The sequence below is a fragment of the Populus nigra genome, chromosome 10, assembly GCF_951802175.1.
Source record: "Populus nigra chromosome 10, ddPopNigr1.1, whole genome shotgun sequence".
NCBI classification, from domain to species: domain Eukaryota; kingdom Viridiplantae; phylum Streptophyta; class Magnoliopsida; order Malpighiales; family Salicaceae; genus Populus; species Populus nigra.
Window position 1 is genome coordinate 12,512,955 of NC_084861.1, and position 21,559 is coordinate 12,534,513.

Here is a 21,559-nt window from a genome sequence, read left to right on the forward strand (position 1 = left end):
AAACAAGGCTAGTACATATAAGTCTATTTATTTTTGATAAATTTTATTATGCTCAAGATGTAATTAATTACTTCTCATTAATTATTTTTCAAGTCAATTTAAAAAAACACATGTAAAAAAATAAATTATAAATGAAAATATATATTTTTTATTTTTTTTGTGAATTATTAATTTTATTTTTTTTCCTCTTTTATTTAACTGGTTTTTAAAAGTAAATAAAATACTACTAGTTGGTAGTTACTAGCATTATAAAATTTTTCCTTTTTTTTTTTATCTTATTTAATATTGAAAAAGGAGAAGAAAGAGATCAAATTCATGTCACTCGGCATATTAAACATACCATGACGCACTAGGGCTTGTAGCCCAGCGGTAAAGGCAAGGTTTCCTTGCCTCTGTCATCTAGATTCGAGTCCTAACGTGCACGTCTATAATCCCCGCGATGTTTTATATGTCTACTGGATTTGCAGGGTATTCAGTGGATCCAGGGATTAGTTATGGTGCGCGGAAGTTAACCCGGACACCCGGATTACCAAAAAAAAAAAACGACAGTATATGATAGGAAATTATGATAAAATTTAATAAATCTACGGCAAATTTTATTTTTTCTTCGCTTTAATAAAACGTTAAATGGATATCTATCGAGAAAGAAGCGTAAAATGGAATGGAGAAGAGATAAAAAAGAAAAGAACATTGTCACTCAATAAAACCGACAAGGGAGGAGAACATTAGAAAATGAAAACCCTTCCCTTCCTTTCTTTCCCACCTCGATTTCGTCAATAACTGGAACTCTCTCTCCTTCAAATCCGAACCCCCCATGTCACTCTCTGACTCCATGGCATCTCTCTGGCGTGCCGCGACGGCCCTAACGCAAACGCAATCAACCCAAACGGACGGGGTCGAGTTCTGGTCGAACCCAGAACGAACAGGGTGGTTAATGAAACAAGGGGAGCACATCAAGACATGGAGACGCCGGTGGTTCATTTTAAAACAAGGGAAGCTCTTCTGGTTCAAAGATTCCACCGTGACTCGTGTGTGTAAGCCACGTGGCGTCATCCCAGTTGCCTCTTGCTTGACAGTTAAAGGAGCCGAGGACGTGCTTCATAAACAGTACGCATTCGAGTTGTCTACGAGGAACGATACCATGTATTTCATTGCAGATTCTGAGAAGGAAAAGGAGGATTGGATTAATTCAATCGGACGGTCTATAGTTCAGCACTCGAGATCGGTTACTGATTCGGAGATCGTTGATTATGATAGTAAAAGATGATTGTGATCATGATTATAGGTGCTTACGTGTTATCATTTGCTGTGATTTTGTGTGCATTGATGCTTTGATCAAGGGGTGATTAATAAGATCTTTGATAAATGTGCTGGTTACTGTTGGTTGATTGTGCCATTTATGGATGTCATCGGATATGGTTTATTATTGTATTATTGGTTGTTTTTTTATGGTGTTTTTTATATGGAATTATATTAAAATAATATTTTTTAGTTTTTAAAATTTATTTTTTATATTAATATAATTGAAAACCTTTTAAAAACACGATTATACTGTAAAAATAAACACTATTGTGATACTACGTGCTAGTTGGATGGTTTAGGCAGAAGTTTAGCTGTCAGATACTGTATTAATTGTGATCACTGTCTATTTTTAGGGTGATTATGGTATAGAAATATGCTAAGAGTATTGCTGGGTGTGCCAGGTTAGATTGATATTATTCAGGTAGTGGTACGTTTCTATCTTCATCTCAGTTAAACTTATATTTTATGGTTCTTTTTTACTGTATTCTGAGATTTTTACAAGCAATGGTTGCAAGTGATGGATATTCTGAAGGTGGTGAGAGATATATTGAAGCAACAAAGAGACACCATTACTTCTTTAAAGATGCTGAGCTTCTTTGAAATTCTCTGCAGATGCTGCAAACTGGAGAAATTATCTTCGCCTGCAGAAAACACTGAAATGGCAACCATTTCTATCTTATAAAAAATAACGTCGCCCTGGTTGAAGGTATGCTTTAGTCAAGAGGCTCAGGTGCAGAAGCATCCATGAAAACTAACTGATACGCCAATGCTCTAGAAGAGGCTCACTAGATTAGAAGCTTATTGTAATGTTGGAACGTCTTTCTAGTGTTACAATACAGAAAGATTGACAGGCTTTCCTTGTTCTCCTGTCGTGCTAAAAAATCCCTTTGAATAGAGCCTGCTAGTTACCCAAAATACTGCATTTCCTTGGAGCTTCAGTTGAGGCCTTTTCAAGTTTGCAATTAAAGTATCACTGCCCCCTGATACTTCATTATTACTAATATTACGGAAGAAAGGATTATTTCTTGCAAATTCTTGTTCAACAATGTACAATAAGGAAGCATATAACTAATGTCATGCACAGGGAACAGTTGCGGGCATTGTAAGATTGAAAAGCAGAACACTAGTTTTCTTGTATGCATGCTTGCAGTACTTGAAGAAAATGTCACCACTTGCATTATGATGGACAGGGAAGAGAAATTTAGATTTTAGGGTGCATGGCAAGGATATATTGATTATATTGCAAAAGTTTGACACACAATTGGCTAGCATTCTTTCCTTACTCTCTTCCTCTCCTCAAGCAACTCTAGCTTGCTTGCAAAGCAGGTTGCTACATACAAAAAAGGTCAGCTGGTATTGGACATCTATATCTGTTCCTGTTGCTAAACCTCAAGACTTGTTAACAAAAGTTGACTCAGCCAAGTCGATGGCACGAGCAAGCCCAGCAACTTTGTTCTGGCACTCACGGTGCTCGTCTTCGGGTACACTCTCTGCAACTATACCAGCACCAGCTCGAAGGTAAACAATGCATTCACGGCGTAGCTGAGCATCCTTATACTTGTTTGATACAATCCGCACCAAAATACTTGAATTTTTTTTAACCTATGTCAATTCACCAATTTTTTAAATTTATTGCTAATTGTCCGATTTGATTGATATAATCCGCACCAAAATACTTCAATTTTCTGGACAACAAGGATCTAGCTAGTCACACAGCAATGAAGGAAGCCGTCTCAAAGTGAAATGGAATCTTGAGTCTCTACCCCACCACCCAGAGCCATGTTTATTTTTCAGAATTCACTTTTCAGAAACCACTTTCCAAACTTTCTTGTGTTTGTTTGTTATTAGAAAAGTTGGTCAACAAAAAAATTTTCCGGTCAACGAAAAACACTTTCCAGTCAACAGAAACATTTTCCAGTCAACAGAAAACACTTTCCTGTCAAAGAAAAATTTGGTTTGGTTTCCAGAAAAGTGTTTTTCTTTTTGGCTGTGTTTGTTTTCCGGAAAGTGGTTTCTGGAAAACTACTTTCCAAATTTTCATGTGTTTGTTTGCCATTAGAAAAGTTGGTTAACGGAAAACACTTTCCAGTCAAAGGAAAATTTAGCTTAATTTTCAGAAAAGTGTTTTCCTGAAAAATTTAGACGGAAAACACTATTCGGAAGTTGTGAAAAATTTAGAAATATTATTATTTGCTGATTATATCAAATTTAATCCTCAAACTTTTGATTGCTATATATAATTTTTTTTGAATATTTATTTTTCAATTCTGTCTCTTAAAATTTAATTTTATATTAATTTTGATTCTTATTTTTATAATTGCTATTTGCTTTTTTCTTATTATTTTTTTTATTAAAATTTTTTATCTATCAAATTTGGTCCTTATTCTTTTGATTGTTACTTATTTTATTTGAAATAATTTATAAAATATTAATTATTATTATTTTAATTTCTTCACCTTTTTTTTTAATTTTTTAGATTTGATCTCTATTATTTTGATTATTATTTATTTTATTTGAGATAATTTATGAAATTATATATTTTTTCAATTTCATTCTCATTCAACTTTTTAATTTTTAAAATTTATTTCTTATTATTTTAATAAACTTGAGAAAAATAAAATATTAATAAGTTATTTTTCAGTTTATTTTCTATAACATAACTAAATACTAGAAAGTATTTTCTAACTTATTTTTCATTACACTACTAAATATTAAAAAATATTTTTTTAAAATTTACTTTTTTTAAAAAAATTACCATTCAGCAAACAAACAGGAAATCTAAACGTTTTCCCCAGTTCTTACAAGCTGAAATGACATGACATTCTGTAAGGGTACATATCAACTTAACTGCACGCGATGCCTTTGAAGGTAATCCAGGATAGTGATCTGTTCTCGCTGATTTCAGTCACACCCAGGATGTGGTCATGTACTAACTTAGACCATGGCATTACTTAAAAATAGAAACACCCGCAAAAAGATTCATCGACTTTATTGAAATTACACGAACAGAATTAAGGGAGAAAATAGCCATGCATATGAATTTCTTGATGCCAATACACAGCACAATTTCACCAATTTGATGGGCTAAAATGTGTATCGCATTTCCTTGTACAAGTTACACTAACAAGGCTGTCTGACATTCTAAGAAAAACTTTAGGCTGAAGTATATGGAAACTGTATTGTGACTAGAGACTTGAAATGGCATTACTTGTGAAACTTGTAACGGTTTCATCTGTAAAAGGGAAGGGGTATGGTAGGCACACCAGCAATCCTAAGACCAAAACTAAGAGTCCAAGGGCAACATACTTATTCTCGGGATCACTTATCTCTTCAGAAACTGGAGAAATTGGCCCCCTTTGTAAGAAGAATATTAGAACTACCCAGTAAAAAGCCACATCGTTAAGTAGTGAGGATAGTCCAAGCAAGACAATGGAGAAACCAGTGAAGCGAGCTGAAGCCTGTCAAATGAAAAACTAGATCTGTGTCACACTCTCTTCACCTCAAAACATTCAGAAAAATATCTGAGGTTCAAAGGTTATATTTTAATTCCTGAGCCATTTGAAAGTGACTTTTGGGTCAACAACATCGAGTTTAAACCTTCAAGTTATTGCTATATGGTATTTAGAGAGATCATCAGATACTCCCAGCGTACTACTACCCACTCATATAGCAGCGGACCCCACTGGCCTTATCATAGTGGGTCCCGCTTTCATGTGGGCGGGGAGGCAATCCATTGGAAGTATCTTATAATTTCTCTTGTGCTTAATTTTAAATGGTATACCTTCCTTCCCCAGATAGCAAAGGAAATTCGCCCACCATCAAGCTCTCCAGCAGGGATGCTGTTGATGGCATTAATAAGAAGTCCAGCCCACGCCCATATCACCAGTGGATTAACAGATATGGGAGTGCCTTCCTTGAGTACATCACCTAGCAGAAGTTTAGCTACAGGTAAAAGCAAAGCTCAAAGTTAATATCACCGGTCTCCAACTTGCTTGAGTAAAATTACATGTGAAGTAAGTAACTAGATCACTGAAAAAAAAATGCAAGTCTTTTTTTGGGAAAAGAAATATAAAGATCAAGGTAGTCAACTATAATTAGATAAATTTGATCTCCATCAATCTTTGTAGCATTGCAAGTCATAACAGAATGCACTAGCAAATCTGTATGCAATAAACTCCAAAATGAAGAACTTACCAATACCCCCAGCAAGAAATGATTCGTGAAAAACAGAAGCGTCAACAACAAGACCAATACCATCTCTAGGTGGTAAGATGAAGCCCAAAAGGAAAAGAACAAGACCCAAGGAAAACCCCGCTAAAGGTCCTGCCACTGCAACTTTCAGAAGAACTTCACGTTTGGGCACGATACTTGTTATCCTTGTGATAGCACCGAAAGAACCTATCTGCCACCGACCCAGGATAGATCAGTCAATGGAAAAGGATTGCTTTGGATAGAGACAGTCTCCTAACCAGTTCCCCAAAGAAATCTCGCTAGGGAACACCATAAGTAAAGATCAAGACAAGACAACAATATATATATTTCACCTGCCAACTTGGAACAAAGTATGGCACCCCAAGCTTAACTTCATTACTTTTTGCAACCAGTATGTGGCTCAATTCATGTGCCCCCAGAACAAGTGCAGTCACAAGGGCTCCGGGTAGCCCATCCATCAACAGCTCAGGATTGTCAAAAGTCGATCTGGAACATTTAAAATATTAATGTTCTAGTCAGAAAATTTTTATGAGTTCTGTGTCATGAAAGAAGTCTAGAAGGTCAAAGAAAATGCTCATACAAAAATGAATTAGAAACCTTGAAGATAAACTACAAGACGAGTAGATAGAAAAGGCACTATTAACACCCAGCATAACAAAAAATTATCCACATGAACAAGGACAAAAAAAAAAATGAAGTACCCTCTCTGGAAAATGCATGTAGCGAAGGCAAAGAAAAAGAATTTGCTGAAGTTATCACCCTTAATCAAGAGATGTAACACAAAAGGAGGGTACAAGGAACCACAACAGGGTATACATGGAAATCACACTGTACCTTTTCAGATACTTGCCTAAATGATAAGTCTGACAGAAAACAATTAAAAGTTCTTTGTTAATCTAAATACCCTCAGCTTCAGCAAAACATAACTTTTATTAATGTAAATATGATTCATAAGAATAGATAAATAAATTACATACAATAAGTTTGACTGTAATGCAGGCACATTCCGGAGAAGTAATGTAAAAATTGTAACCAATCCAAAAGCGCCAGCTGCAAACCACTCTGGGACAGCTGCAGAAATAAAGCTAAATCCACTGTAGTTTAAACCAGATGTTAAATTGGCTCTGATTTGTGTCTTCACTCTTGTGATGAGAGATTTAAGTATTTTACTGTGAAAAAAGGTGCTGATCAGGCAAAAAAAAAATTAACAGCACTGTACTAGGCTATAAAACTACCTGCCGTTTCTGGCTGTAGGGTCTTTCTTGGAACCACAACTGCTACTGGTTTATCATCCTCCGGATTAACTAGGAGGAAAATCTTATACTCATCCCCAAGTTTATTCTGTTTAATTGAATTGTGTGCAGTATCAGTGACAAAACTGCATGAAAAGGGGGGAAAATGAAGAAGCTAATAAATTCACCTGCATCCTGTTCGTTAATTTTTCATAGCTTTTAGCTGCCTGGCCTCGCAGGTTTCCTTTAAACAAGACTCCACCCTACCAAAAGCATAACAAAAAATCAAACAAATTAACTAGAAAGACATGAAATATTCACTCTTGACTAGAAAGAGTAAAATGAAATAGCAAACTCCTCTTATGTATCTATTTCACACACTCCTTGTCCCCCTTCCTAAATGGACTTTCAACTTCCACAGGTAAATTTGTAAAGAATTTCAAAAATTTTAAAGGAAGAAAGAGCAATTCTTTTTGGTACAATGGAAAAAGAAACAAAAACAAACTACCCTCTCAAAAATAAGACACAAGAACAATCAAATAGAAGCTGTGGATGAATATGTTGGACTAGTCCACACTATAAGACGATCTTGAGAAGATCCCTTTTAGCAAGGATGTCAGCAAAAGCATTTCTTTCATGGAGACTGAGTAAGATGGAGCAAACCTAATCACTGTTCAAGAGATGTCTGATATCCATGATAAAAGCACAATGAGGATAACATAAACTTGGGCTATTGGCTAGAACAGATGTAAGCTTTGGATAATCAGTCAGAACTTCTAGCCTAGATTGCAAATCCATTTGGTTTTATTCCCTCTCAGAGAATTTGTAATGGACAGAAGGAAACAAATGGAAAAACATAAAGCCTTGCGCATTAGCAGCTCACCTCATATGGCTCCTGGCTTGTCACAAAAAATGTATCAAAGCCAAACACTTGGTTCCTGAGAATGTCAATTGTTTCTTTAGGAATCCTGATTGATTCATCCAGTTGCTGGGGCTGTTAAGGAAATTTTAAAAAGAAGTAAGAAAGTATGCTTTGAAAGAAGATCCCTACTGAAACGCAAAAAACTAAGCACTTGCAAATCACCTTCACACCTGGCAGAGGGGACCCACTGACAACTTCATCATCAGCTTCCTGTTTCAAACACAACCTTAATGTAATAAGGGTCAGAGGATTTAATAATGAGTTTCCTGCTCCCAAACCAAAGAAAATTACATGAACCTATTAAAAATAATATTATGTCAAAGAACATGACTCTGAGATGAACAGAATTGTCAAGGGCAGGAGCCAGAGTTTTCTTACGAAATTTGAATGGCTACAGGACGTTGTGGCCAACCATTGTATATTGTTTTATTTATTTGTAGTTACTCAAAACCACTTAGAAGCAGCACATCTTTCCCTTCAAGAGAAGAAGACTAAACATACAGTTATTCCATGCATAAGTGTTAAAAGGGAAAAGAAATGCAAATAACCTGTTTGTTTTTGCATTTTAAAAGTGCTTTTGAAAAATATTGAAATTGTTTTATTTTTTTTTGCTTCAAATTAATTTTTTTTGATGTTTTCGGATCATTTTGATGTGCTAATGTTAAAAATAATTTTTTAAAAATAAAATAAAAACATTATTTGATGCATTTCCGAGTATAAAACACTTTGAAAAGCAACCGCTATTACACTTCCAAACATCCTCTAATAGCTGACCGTGTAGAGCAAACATTATGTTACACCTATATTGATAAAAACAAAGAATCTAAAAACTGCAAGTCTTATAATAAGTAAGAGATATAAATACCTGGGTGCCACCTCCAGTAGTAATTTCCCCGCCATTTATTTGATTTAGAATTGTAGGCTGAGAATCAGGTTGGTCGTCAGTTTGGCCAACGGAATCTATGGTAGGATGCTCCTCTCCTCCTTCATGCACTTCTTTTTCCTAGATACAATTAACAAATTCAATGTTAAATAACTCCCACGTATGTGAATGCAAAAAAAAAAAAAAAAAACATTAACATGAAACTAAATCTATAACTCTCAAGTTATTGATCTTGGATTTGTATTCCAATTCCCACACATCCAAAGTAAGATATCGAATTTCATGAAATGGGATTCAAAACTAAATCTATAACTCAACCAAAACAGGTGAAAGGGATCATATGTTACTTCACCTCCTAAGTTAAATTCAATAACTTTAAATCAAATCAAAGACGCACCAAACTAACTAATTAACCAGATAAACGGTAGTATCTAGCTAACATTGCATGTTATTATTAATTATTGTATTTGTATATATATAAACAGAAGAAAAGAAAAGAGGTAGCAATAACCTTATTATCATTGTTGCTATTATCCGGTTCAATCTCTGTCTCTGCAGCTCTACATACAATAATTTCTCTCCTCTCAGAAAACCTAAAACACAGCAGTATAATTAGCTTCCTTCAAGTAGAAAAAACTAGAACGCGTTTTTGAGTAATACTATAATAAATAAATTATAAGCATCCATAACAATTGAAGAAGAAGAACTCTTACTCTGAAACCTGGTACAACTTGAAATCTCTTGTACGACATCGTTTTCGCCAAGAAATAACAGAAGAAGAAGCTAAAATGTGGCGTGGACGATAATCGCAAGGACAATAGCTGCTCTGTGGTATCAGTAAGGAACTAAAATTGCCACGAAATGTCGCCGAAACACTCATTTTTAGCATCTAAAAGAAAAAATAACGTCTTCTTTCTTTTTATTTAAAACCCTAAGTGTCCATTGAAATTTCACGAATTGGAAACCTTTTCGTCTTTTTCTTTCTTCAGTGTTGTCTATCTGGGGCTGGAACAGATAGATATCTTGGGAGTGAGTGACGATGGCTGACGAAGAAGTAGAAACCTTGTTTTTTAAAGGGAATTATCCCTTTATTGTTCGTTGCTCTGCTTTTAGTACCCGCCTAAGCCTTGTGATATTTTCCTTTGTTTTCGGTATCTGAAATTCCCAATCCAGATCCCACACGTGTACATTATGTGAGCTAGCTTGAGTGGCTATTTTGAGATTTCAACAACTTTCGGTGGTAAAAATGTAATTTGAAAAATTTAATTAGGTTCCTGCTGAAATTGAAAACCCATTTCGGCACTGTTTTATTTTTATTTTTTTCTTCGTCTGTTTGGTAGTGGTATGGTGTGGTTGTCATTTTCTTTTGCTGTAATTATAATTTTAAAAATATTTAATTAATCAATACAAATTATAATTTTGCATGAATTTATTAAAAAAAATTCTTGAAATTTTAGTTATAAAAAACTATAATTTCTATTTTTTTCTTTTTAAAAATTATCTTTTCAAATTATAATTACAAAACTATAACAATGTTAAACATACATTTACTAACAAATGTTGCAAATATATGGATCTAAAAAAATAAAATCCTGCAAGCAAAGAAATGGTTAATCCTCATCATCACTGCTAAGCCATCCATAACAAGGTTTATGCCTTTGAACAGGAAGAGAATCCACTGGTGATGGGGAGAACAACTGTGGAGAGCGGACTGCTGCGGAAGATATGTGTGGAGAGCTTCAAAGAGCGTGTAAGAATGTCCGTTATATGTGAAGAGCTGAAAGTGTGAGGACTGAGGAGGATGTCGAAGTGGTGGGGTATTAAAGCTAGAGGTTATTATCGGTTATTTTTTAGTCATACTTATCTATCTGTTATGATATTTTTTTTATGTTCTGATTTTTAAGTTTAAATTTAGCTAGACATTTGCTTGGCTTAGAATAAGCCTATGTACTTACGTAATCTCTTAGATAAGTGAGATTATGGCTATTATGATTCCATCTCTTTATGATAAAGATCTTGAAACCTTTGATTTTATCGATAAATAAAATTTGAGGGATGGCAGTAACCTTTGAAGAAGTTCTTGTCCTGCTCCTGGTTCTTTGTTCTTTGTTCTTTGATTAAGCTAAGCTCTCTAACTATCATTTAACAACAGAGGAAGCCTGTGTTTCAGAATTTTTGAACTGCTAGAAACGCTAAAAAAGTCCCTCCTTTTTATGTGATACTCAGGTATGGTTGTTTGCGGGCTCGAAGAGTCTGCCTCCTAGAATTGATCCGAGATTAAGTTATAATCAAATACGGATTTGACTCATGGAGTGAGGAAATCCCGCTACCAGTAATTCTTCTTTTTTTTTTTTAAGTTAAAATTCTTATTTCTTCGGAGTTAACTATAGCTTCCTTGAACACTATTGACTATGCTTAATCAGATAGTATTTTATTTTAAAAATATATATTCTCTCATCTATTTTATTATTTTTATTTCTTAAAACAAAATAAATAAATAAATCAGAATATAGCATGAAATAGACAACCCTACCCTTCTGGACCCTTTTCGGACCGCATTTGCTCTTGAAACGGCGTCTCCGTGATTCTTGGTATATGAATATGGGCAACCCTTTTGGGCTCGAAGCCTGAAACTACTACAGTGTAGGTATCCAGCCCATTTCATCGCCGAACAGCCTCATGTCTGTGATTTTTGTTGCAAACCACCAATTACTTAACTCTCAATCTTATGACCAAAACATTATGGATCACACCAAATCTATGCAGATGGGCGTGGCCTCTTGAGCCTAGATTACTGTATCACGGTTGCACAGTGAAAGCCCAGTAAGTAGAGCTTTTCATACTGGGAACGGAGATCCTCAGTCAACACGGCCGCACCGATGTCAAAAATTTAAAATGCAAATAGAGGGACATTTTCTGAAGTCAAAATTAACCAGCTAGTACAAAGACCATCATGAATAAGTGAAAATGATAGCACTATCAGGTGACAGAACATTATCGCTCACAGTAAATTTAGCTCACTTTCAATCCACACATGTTTATTCGGGAAAAAAAGAAATACTTTTGTGAGCAAAATGAAAACTTGAGACTGCATGGCTCTATCTTCCTCAAGCACGTTTCTTCGAGAAACTTTTGATAAAGTCTTGATCGTCCAAAAGTCATAAGAAACGACAAGATCCACATCATATCCTTTCTTCAGGGACAAAATATTTGTAGCTAGTCCTTAAAGCGACAAGCCATTTGATCCATCTTTGTCAAATAATAAAAGAAACCAGTTTCGTCTCTTTTCATAGAAAGCAAGCGCGCGAGCACATTTAAGACCGACTTTAAGTTGGTCTATGGACATTTCATAGACCAGTAACAGTTGATGTTAACCCCATTATGGCAAGGCAAACATGGTACAAACTGCAAAGCTCTTGCAGCTCGAGAATCATCCCCAATTTCGACGCAAGCGGTCGTGCTGTTTATCATTATTTTTGTTCCTTCTTGTTTCTGTTCCCAGCAATATTTGAATTCTCCCAGCTTTGATGGAATTGTAAGTTGTAGTCGGTCCATTTCACTCATTTTCTCCTTCCCGACTTGATGGATCAGGGACGAGGGCAAAAGGAACAGGCATGAATTTGAAAAGTAGCTAAAATTCAGGGAAAGGAAATAAAGATGAAAGCTACAAACACTACATTTGGAGCATCGTTTTTTGTTTTTTCATTTCTGGTTGTTGTTGTTATTGAAAATCAATATGGAGAAAACTCTGAACTCATTCTATTCATTGACTAGTCAACTCCCATAACAGGTTTCAATAAGGAAGCAGGAGGAGATACAAGTAACAAATCCATGTGAATGAATAAACAGAATAACGAATTAGGGAACCAAAAGAGGCAGTCAAAGGAGATCTAAGGTAGACCATAATCTTCCAATGATTTGTTTTGGATTCATGGGGGTTCATATGCACAAGGTTTTTACGTAATGTGCAAGCCATGTGAGCACTACCACTCACAAATCTCCCCCTAAATTTCCTAGAGCGAAGATGGTTTATCGAACATTATCAGAAGCACACTCCACTCTTATTGCGAATACTGCAGATTCCCCAAGAGATAGCTAAAAGATGCTGAGTACTCTTGTGAACAGAGAATAACAACGTTGACATATATATATATATATATATATATGATACCACAGAAAACGTCACTGTTCGCAAATAACCTACTATTTATAGAAGGGTTTAAACAAAACACAATGCAGAGGAGATGCTGCTGCCAACTTCCGTGTGACGTCTATAATGCATGAGAGAGAGAAATTTAAAATGCTATAAGAGGATCTATGGTTTAACTTGAGATTCTCAAACTTAATGATGTTTTGCAGGAGTCGGAGGAGGGCACTGGTAGCACTTGGCAAAGAGGCCAAATGTGTCAACTTGCTTGATGAAATTGGACATACTAGCCCACCCTCCCAATCCAAAGCCAACCACGAGTACCCATACTACTATAAACGCATTCAATACGTACATGGCTGTCCAGCTCGGGATGAAGAAAGGAGGTTTCTCAGCTGCATTCTGCATTTCCAACAATGAGACGATTGTTTTTACAAGACTTGTCAAGGATGCTACAATTTTAAAGATGTCCACTAGTACAGATTAATGAGCACTGCTTTATTTTATTTTATTTTTGATTGACATTAGTCAGCAGAATCTAATTTTAAGTTCAAGTGTACTGTAAAAGTAATGATCAAAGCAGTATTATAGTAATTTATTTTGAGGACATAACCAGTGACCCAGGCAAGTCGTTCAGAGAGACTGGCAGCCATTGCCAAGGTATGGCTAGTACAAAAGAGTAGAAGAGTGAATGGGGCACATAACTGAATGACAAGGAGATGTTACCAACCTCAACTTGTGCAGATAGAAATTAGTGGAGATAGAATAGCGAAATCAATTTCACTGTCCAAGCTAAGCTATCAAGTTGGAGCTATCCATGAAATTGTGGGCACTTCGAAAATCAAATCCCCTTTTCTACAGTCATTGAGATTGCCTTTAATTATTTTGTACAACAGGACATGCCCCATCTACCACATCTTTTAATGCTTTTGGTATGCTTTAATTTCTGAAATGCGTAGTAACAGGCTATGAGGTCAGGAATTAGACACTGTATACTGATTAAGTGGCTGATATCACCAAATCAAGTTACCTAGCATGAAATTAGGACCAAAACGGACTTGCCCTGGTGACTAATGATATGGCTGAAATCCCAGCATCTATACCTTTCTGGGTACATGTACATCTATCCGTCATTTTGTCTTATAATTTATTGTAACTAAGAAAGTGAAATCAATGACTAGCTACTTCGTCGAAGCATTAGACAATGCCAGCCAGATATACAATACAAGCATTAGGTAGAGATGAAGACAAGAGGCAGAGAAAATGGACCATTTACCTGTCGAGCAGAGGCAGATCGATAAGTGAGCATATGAGCTAAAGCAGGGATGATGTAGACGGTAAAGCTGACCAAAAGAGCCCCCACAGCTGAGTTGATTGGTCCAAAGAAAGGGAATATAATTGCGAAGAACCATATAGGTATGACCACGGGTAACCGAGACAACGCCCTCAACAAGATGCTCTTTGTATCATGCATCCCAATCACTTTCTCCCACACAAAATACAATGGTGTACAAGCGAATCCAAATGTTATAAACTGCAATTCATACACGCATGCACCGAATTAATCAATCAAATAAATTACAACTTTTTACTCGAATTTGTCATCTAATATTGGTTGTCTTTTCCTGATTAAACAGCATCGTATGTGTCAACGTAACAGTTCATGAATCATGACTAATGACAGAAAATATGCAAAAAAAAAAAAAACCTGATGAATAAGCATAAGGATAACAGCAGCATCACGCCATGGGGTGCGGGGTAGCAGGGAGAAAGCATTTGAATGAGTGAGGAGTTGATCTCCAAAGGCCCAGTAGGTGGCAGCAGCTGATGGAAGCGTTAAGGTGAACACATAAAGGGTAGCAAGTAGATATATGCACTTGAATTTTTTAGGCTTCCACATTGCGTGCATAATTTCCCTGTAAGCAAGAAGCCATTGCCATCAAATAATCCACTTGAAATTGGACAGTATCAAACAAGAGTGGCAGATTGATTTGTTATGATAATCCATAAACTTTAGGTAAGATGAGTCAGTAAAGTGTTATAGAATAGGAAGCGCAGTGTAAATTTTAGAAAGAGAAGGTCTGACAGGCCCAGAACTTCAAGAAGCAAGACATTGCCCTGAATTCCTTTAATCCCGGGTGTTAGTGGAATTCGAACCAAACGTTTTAGTATTATATCTGCTAAGAGCTAACTAAATCCACCTGCTTGTCCAGGTTTATATAATTAATTTGATGACACGACATTAGATATTATGGAGAGTCTGACAAGAAGTGCCCTGGCATGGCGGACCTAACATCTGTGGAAGGAAAACCAACCAGGTGCTTATATAGCGTGTGGAAATTGAAGATGAAATTGTAAGTTACATTTGACTGGTCAAAACCAGGCCCTATCTAAGGTGTAACGTATGCCTTCTTTTAAATGATCGAGTCACGAGATTCCATCTATAAAACCCCAAAAGAAATCAATCATGAGGGATAGCAATTAAATCGTCGAGTTGGTTTAAAAAATTGTCCTCGTTGTTAACCCATAAATTCACGAGGGATAATCTAAAAACCTTTATGTGGTTTCTTGCTCAGTGATAGAGAGCAATTAAAAGACGAAGAAGATAGGCTTCTTACACAGTGACAGCATGCCCACCAAAAGTATAGAGGATATTGGTGGCTCCTGTAAAATAAAGAACTGCCTTTGTTGGGCCGGAGTGAACTACCCCTTCAACCTGTAAAATAATGGTACTAATATTTCAAGGAAAAACAAAAACCAAATCCTGCTGGTGTGGAATGTGGATAAAGGAGATATTATAAAAGATCAGGCGGCTGATCTAAATTTTAGTTACCTGACCGTGAACAAGAGATGCAACAGTCATATACCAAGCGGTGTAGGTGGTCATTCCAAGTCCAAGAAAAGACCACATTCTATAGTTGTGAAATGAAGGAATGAACACGGTGGTGGCACAGCAGGCTCCGAAAATATAAGTCCATGTCCTCTTGTCAAATTTGTCATCTATGTAGTATATATTGCTGTGATTACCCCAATAATGCACTCGAATCAGTGCATAAAACAAATCCCATTTTTCTATAAATACTGGAAAAGTAGAAAAGATAAATTACAAAACAGAAAAGAAACGAGGACTGACCTTGCACAGGCTATAAGCTGTATCACAGAACCAAACATGAGAAAAGTGCAGTTGAAGGCCAATCCAACAGCTTTCCAAGTTGGACCCAGTAATCCATCTAGCACTTCAAACCACTGCAGGCTCAAAATTTTGACAAAACAAAAGTGATATTATAGACAATTAAAAAAAAAAAGAGGTTTTAGAAAGCATATTCGAATTTTTATATCTAACTTCGTTTTGTTCTTATATTGGGGGTTGTTCTTGGAAGGCTAACCTGTATAACATGGTTCTTGAAGCTGACATTCTCTTTCTCCTTTCTGCTTCGGTATTCAACATAGAGAACACTGATAAGGTAAGCTGTCCAGCTTCCAAGAAAACCATAAAATATCTGCAAAATTATGCCTGAAAGCATCCCCATTTGAGAGAAAGAGTATGGCAGTGTCAACAGAACCTGAGCAACCTGTGACCGCCAAAAAGAAAGTTCCATTTTTTCTTGGTCAAAATTAAGGAAAAGATTCTCTCTCTTTTTTTCAAATTGTGAACCGGGTGTAATAGTACCTGATTTGAAGAACAACTAAACCAGGCATCATAGACAGACCCACCATGCCAAAGAACGCTTTTAAGGCTAAAACCGGATTCATCATTGCTTACTTCTTTCTCTTCATGCCCAGTGTCATTGTTTGAGACCATAGCTTCCTCTGCTTGCTTCTGAGTTGACATTTCCTTTCAATGCTCCTCTACAGATCTGAAACAAGCAGTGAAGCCACAATTAAGACAACGTCTGGGCCAAACCAAGAAACCAGAAGTATACGAAGAGAACGGACCAAGAAACTAAAAGAAGTTATGATGATAGTTGGTTTTGGAAACCGCCGGGATCTCTCTTGGATTTATAACGTGGAGACAGAGGAATTTAGGGGCCTCTTACGGACAAATGTGCGACAGCCCTGCAAAGCCTGTGCCTCTTTAACTCCCTTTGTCAGCACAGGTGTGCTTCTCTCGTTTTATACCTTTTAAGAGTAGGAAAACTCCTAGTAGAGTACTGTAATCCAAAAACGTCTGTTAAAGCTTTGCCTATAGTGATAGGAACAATGGATGGCAAATTGGCAATACACTAATTTTCCTCTTTTACCTTACTAAATATGAGATACCCTTCTCTCAAATGCTGATTTACCGAAAAGAATTTACAGTGCATGCATCAAAATCCGATTCACGGATTAACCCAGCAAACAAAAAAGTGAATCTCTCTCTCTCTCTTATCTATCTTTAAAAGGAAACTTTGAATGCTGCAACTGTAAGAGATCTGACAAAACGAAACACCAAGTAGGAGTTGGTTTTTTGCAGAGAAAACTGCCTGCCCTGCCCTTTAGTGTTTTGAGAAACGGAGAAAAACAAATATTTTGACTCTGCCTGTGTGTTTTCAGTTGACAAGTTTCTGTCACGCTACTTGTTCAATGTTGAGTGTTGGTCTCAATGGTTACTTTGATACCCTCCCTTTTTAAATGAGTTGGGCGGATCTCTCTCTCTCTCTCTCTCTTCATTTTGTGAGCACTTACAGGAAGTGACTAAATCTGCAGTAAAACGGCACTTTTTTCTGTAATAAAGATTGGAAATCTTCATAAAACAGGCCACCATGTATCACGCTGTGGATTCGGATGTGTGTATTAATTGATACTTTGCTGGAAAGGCATGTTTGTATTATCGAGATTATAATAGCTAAAACCCAATCGAAAACTCATGCTTGATTCTTCGTAAAATACGATGGGAAAAGAGCTATTCGCTGCTAGGTACTCTCAACTCCCACGAACTACATACAGGATGTGTATATATCACTCGGAATGAAGTGGCAATGGTGTTAATAAACTAGAAAGTTTCCCAATTCTTTCATGCAATTAACATGTTATTTGTAAGACTAATGTTCTCTTCCGTTTTGACACCACAAAACAAATTCAGGAGAAGGGCGCCTTCTAAATTTAAATCACGCAACAGTGTGGGTATCATAAGATCATATATAGTTATCTCATCTACCACACGTTATTAGGGAAAAGGCGAAACTTTTTGACACAGAGATCTCAGTTGACACACAGAGACAAGGATAACAGAGTCTGCCATGGCTCAAAACTTTAAAAAACCAACAACAACATTAAAAATATTCAATTTTTATTCACCAAAATCTTTACTTGTCAAAATGTTATTACAACCATATAGATAAATAAAAAAAACCTAGAAAATCCTATTAATATTGAATAAGAAAAATAAACTAACTTCTCACAAAGTTTATCATGGAGAGAGGGTTTGTTTTTCTTAATTGAAGTGTTGATGCAAATAGCTTCTGAAAGTAACTAGTTTTGCACGAATTTACTTGGTGAAACTGATTTCTTTTTCTCAGTCAAAAGTTCACAGCATTCCAATATATATTTTGCCAGTGAGTTTTATCTCCATTGATTGATTGATGGCGTCGTTAACTCCTGGTTTCTTATCCTGAAGTAAGTAAACATAACATGTTTAGTGGATGGAGGGGCCATCTTCATCTCCTCACTCGGTTCCTCCTCCTTTATCAACTTTTCCACAATATGCTCCCTGTCTCGCTTTATCTCTGTCTCTTGACTGATTATTCAAGTTAATTCATTAATGTGCGTGTCTTCTGCTGTTAGCTAGCTAGTGATTTCACAAGGATATTGCCCCTAATACTTGCCCTTATTTACTATTGATCGATGATAAATTAATGTGTATCAACAATGACATTGATTAACTTGATATTAGTGATCAAAAACTAGAAAGAAACATTCTACGGGGTTTAATTTGAACGAGGACGAGAGTATTTTGCCTTGGTAAAATTAATACTGGAGTCAACACTCCAGTATACGAATTCATCAATATGGACAAAAGAAGAAAGCAGCGGAAACAAACCTGGAGAAAATAAAAACAAAATCTCAAACAGTCGCTTTCACAAAGCTAAAAAAAATTCTCCATTCGTTATAGAAAAATAAATAAATAAATAAAAAGTGTTCCATTCACTATGAAAAGGGAAATTTAAATAAAAGAAGCGAAAACGGTGGGATAGTTAATGATTAGAGAGATAAGTTAAAAATAAGTTATCTTTTTTAGTAATTAAGTTGCTAAGGTCCCTACAGTGCCTACAAAAGTTCTAAATAATGGTGAGTTTATAATATGGCCTGCGGCAAAAGGAAAAGTTTCTTGGTAATTATAATTGTGTTCTTGGTGGTATGTATGGTGTAATTTGAGCTGCCGGGATTTTATAATTAAATATGACCTCCTTCTGCTATACGCAGGATTTTAGGTAAAGATCAATCATTAATCTTGTTATACACTAAAAACTGGTCGTGGACAATTAGTATATGGAAGGAATTCATAACCTATTAAGAAAAAAATGAAGAAATTAAGAAGAAGATGTTGGGAATTCCGACCGGTGATGTACTGATAGTTGCTCATTGGAGGCTAAGCACACTGACACAATATTTAACGTGGTTCGGCAAAACCGCCTACATCCACGGAAGAGGTTCATTTTATTAGAGATAGAGAAAGGATACAATAAATACATGTAGAGGAGGAGGATTACATCCACTCTACTCAACTCATCAACTCTCTTGCTGCATTTGCAGCTGCTGCAATGGCAGCAAAGCTGCTGCCATTGCAACCCCTCTTTCTCTCTTCTTCTCTTCTCTTCACGTTCTCCCAACTCTCACATTTTGCTCTCACATAATGCCTCTATTTATAGGCATTTCATGGCAACCTTCTTGCTTTGTTGTCAACATTGATGGCTGCCAACTCCTACTCTTCTTCAACAAAGGTGGCTGCCAACTTCTCTTCTTCTTCAACAAAGGTGGCTGCCAATAGTCAATGGTTGTTGCACATTAATGGCAACCAACCTAACAATCACCCCCTTTGCCATTCATGTGGGGCAACTGTCCTCTTGCTTCTTCAGCACAGGCTTGCATCTTGCAGCTCTTCCAAGCTTACCATTCTGAGAGCGTCTGTGGCCGAGTTTACAGGTACTCGCCAAACCTTTCAATCATCAGAGTTACCAAAGCACACCTTTTCTCACACAAAAGGATTACTACAACCAGATGGTCTGCCACTTCACATCTGAAGAGTGTTAACGCTTGTCTCTGGTACACAACATTCCCCTTCGAGCATATCAACCATGCTCGGTCCGGAATGATTCATCAAGCCTTACACCAAGGCTTACAACACCCCCTCAAACGGAAATTTCTTTTTCCAAGTGCGACAGTCATTATCTGAGTATCTCAATATGATCACGAGCTCACCACTCTTCCAAGAGTCTACTCATCCAGGAGTTGCGCCTGCCCTCTGTTCCACCCTAGGAACCACGCCTTACTTCTCCGTGAGTCTCCCGCTCTTAGTCTCAAGAGTTTAGGTAGCTCTCCACCTTTAACCATGGGGGCAGCCCATTAAAGGTTGATCCATCTCTGTCTTCATACTCTGAGTATTACAATGCCATTACCGAGCTCACTACCTTGACAAGAGTCAACTTGTTCCCGGAACCTGCGCATGCCCTCTGCTCCTTCATAGCAGTCGCGTTTTGATGCTCCATAAGTCATCCACTTATTGTCCAAGCCAAATGTCTTCTAGCTCATTCATCTTTAGCATGGGGGCAATATCCATGAAAGTCAATCCTGCATTTGTCTCTATACTCATCATAACCTCTTTATTGGCTATACACTTGTCCACTTATACCAGCCATCACATTGGCTCTGGGGTTGTTCTGAACTGGGCTCATATTGTGGCCCACACACCTTCTCCTTAGGTGTCTTCGCTCGTCACCATACGGCGGTCTGAATTGGGGCTTCTATCACGGCCCTCACACCTTCTCTAAGGTGTCTTCGCCCGTTGTCATGGGGCAGTCTGATCCTGGCTCCTATCATGGCCCTCACACACCTTCCATCTAAGGTGTCTTCGCCCGTTGTCATGGGGCAGTCTGAACTTGGACTTATATCATGGTCCTCACACCTTCCATCCGAGGTGTCTCCGTCTGTCGTCATGAGACGGTCTGAACTTGGACTCATATCATGGTCCTCACACCTTCTTGCCTGAGGTGTCTCCATCCGTCATGAAGCGGTCACATCCTCCTTCATCGGGGATGTCTCCAGTGACTCTAAGATTCTCTACCACCATGTGCACTATGGGAGAGATAGCTGCCACTAATCACATAGAAAGAGAAACTTGCGGTATACTTCTCGCAATCCTCCACCTCGATTTCTATGTTTGGAGCTTCTATGCCTTTCTGTTTGACAGCTCCACCTACACCAACTCTCTTTGGTGTCTTCGCCTTTCGTCATAGGCGGTCGCCTTTTATCACAGGCGTTTGCACCCCCTCAATTAGGTGCCTCTGCAACAGCTCTCTTTCCATCCTTGCATGCATTGAAAAGTCTTTGCATGTTGTCTTCATTAAGAGCACAAGAGACTTCCTGTTGTACAAACTTTAACAGTCTCTGCTCTGAGCTTCATCTGGGAACTCTTCTTCTCCTTGCACCTGTTGTCTCATTATAGTACCTCGTTGGATCCTACGGGTACTCCTGCACAATCTCCGTGTGCCCTCGTGCAATTTCTGTTCTCGAGATTTTCCCCTATTCCTTGCTTATGTTTGACAGCAGCTCATCCTGTCACAACACCTGTCCAAGTCAAAATAGGGTGCCAATCTTTATCCCCTTGCTGTATTTCTCTTTCATTATCAGGGTCTTTATCAATTCTCCCCTCGAGAAATCACAGT

At 37.2% G+C, this 21,559-nt stretch overlaps 3 protein-coding genes across 9 annotated transcripts; 1 reads left to right on the forward strand and 2 right to left on the reverse strand.

Moving 5' to 3' along the window:
- The first annotated feature begins 651 nt into the window (after positions 1 to 651).
- LOC133704239 (pleckstrin homology domain-containing protein 1-like) lies at positions 652 to 2,334 on the forward strand. Of its 4 annotated transcripts, none has more exons than XR_009844021.1 (3): positions 652 to 1,285; positions 1,656 to 1,729; positions 1,915 to 2,334. XR_009844021.1 is itself a non-coding variant. In XM_062129016.1 (2 exons), exon 1 carries the CDS (start codon positions 815 to 817, stop codon positions 1,265 to 1,267), a length of 453 nt encoding a protein of 150 aa, XP_061985000.1. In that variant the 5' UTR covers positions 652 to 814; the 3' UTR covers positions 1,268 to 1,285; positions 1,656 to 2,334. The 4 variants fall into 4 exon arrangements, 2 of the variants coding, with proteins under 2 accessions (XP_061985000.1, XP_061985001.1); XR_009844020.1 differs by having other exon boundaries at positions 1,656 to 1,723; XM_062129016.1 differs by having other exon boundaries at positions 1,656 to 2,334.
- Positions 2,335 to 4,313: 1,979 nt separating this feature from the next.
- LOC133706016 (probable zinc metalloprotease EGY2, chloroplastic) lies at positions 4,314 to 9,648 on the reverse strand. Of its 2 annotated transcripts, none has more exons than XM_062131511.1 (12): positions 9,265 to 9,647; positions 9,063 to 9,144; positions 8,534 to 8,671; positions 7,831 to 7,878; positions 7,630 to 7,740; positions 6,935 to 7,009; positions 6,750 to 6,855; positions 6,492 to 6,585; positions 5,847 to 6,000; positions 5,497 to 5,704; positions 5,084 to 5,244; positions 4,314 to 4,760 (listed from the first exon to the last, which is right to left on the reverse strand). In XM_062131511.1, exons 1-12 carry the CDS (start codon positions 9,438 to 9,440, stop codon positions 4,488 to 4,490), a joined length of 1,626 nt encoding a protein of 541 aa, XP_061987495.1. In that variant the 5' UTR covers positions 9,441 to 9,647; the 3' UTR covers positions 4,314 to 4,487. The 2 variants fall into 2 exon arrangements, with proteins under 2 accessions (XP_061987495.1, XP_061987496.1); XM_062131512.1 differs by having other exon boundaries at positions 4,636 to 4,775; positions 9,265 to 9,648.
- Positions 9,649 to 12,288: 2,640 nt separating this feature from the next.
- On the reverse strand, positions 12,289 to 17,378 carry LOC133704809 (auxin transporter-like protein 1). Of its 3 annotated transcripts, none has more exons than XM_062129809.1 (10): positions 16,940 to 17,378; positions 16,736 to 16,849; positions 16,369 to 16,555; positions 16,085 to 16,270; positions 15,832 to 15,944; positions 15,532 to 15,715; positions 15,317 to 15,414; positions 14,407 to 14,614; positions 13,975 to 14,232; positions 12,289 to 13,100 (listed from the first exon to the last, which is right to left on the reverse strand). In XM_062129809.1, the coding sequence occupies exons 3-10, from the start codon at positions 16,528 to 16,530 to the stop codon at positions 12,894 to 12,896; spliced, it is 1,416 nt and encodes a 471-aa protein (XP_061985793.1). In that variant the 5' UTR covers positions 16,531 to 16,555; positions 16,736 to 16,849; positions 16,940 to 17,378; the 3' UTR covers positions 12,289 to 12,893. The 3 variants fall into 3 exon arrangements, with proteins under 3 accessions (XP_061985793.1, XP_061985792.1, XP_061985791.1); XM_062129808.1 differs by having other exon boundaries at positions 16,635 to 16,849; positions 16,940 to 17,377; XM_062129807.1 differs by having other exon boundaries at positions 16,635 to 17,377.
- Between the last annotated feature and the right edge of the window lie 4,181 nt (positions 17,379 to 21,559).

Excerpts from the sequence above, each read along its gene's own strand:
- LOC133704239 (XM_062129016.1), top strand. The coding sequence starts at position 815 with ATGTCACTCTCTGACTCCATGGCATCTCTCTGGCGTGCCGCGACGGCC.
- LOC133706016 (XM_062131511.1), bottom strand. The coding sequence starts at position 9,440 with ATGCTAAAAATGAGTGTTTCGGCGACATTTCGTGGCAATTTTAGTTCC. Across the intron at positions 8,672-9,062 it reads ATAGCAACAATGATAATAAG|GAAAAAGAAGTGCATGAAGG; the intron begins GTTATTGCTACC and ends AATTGTATCTAG. Across the intron at positions 5,245-5,496 it reads ATTTCTTGCTGGGGGTATTG|CTAAACTTCTGCTAGGTGAT; the intron begins GTAAGTTCTTCA and ends TTTTACCTGTAG.
- LOC133704809 (XM_062129809.1), bottom strand. The coding sequence starts at position 16,530 with ATGTCAACTCAGAAGCAAGCAGAGGAAGCTATGGTCTCAAACAATGAC. Across the intron at positions 16,271-16,368 it reads TTAGTTGTTCTTCAAATCAG|GTTGCTCAGGTTCTGTTGAC; the intron begins GTACTATTACAC and ends TGGCGGTCACAG. Across the intron at positions 15,945-16,084 it reads TCAAGAACCATGTTATACAG|TGGTTTGAAGTGCTAGATGG; the intron begins GTTAGCCTTCCA and ends TTGAGCCTGCAG.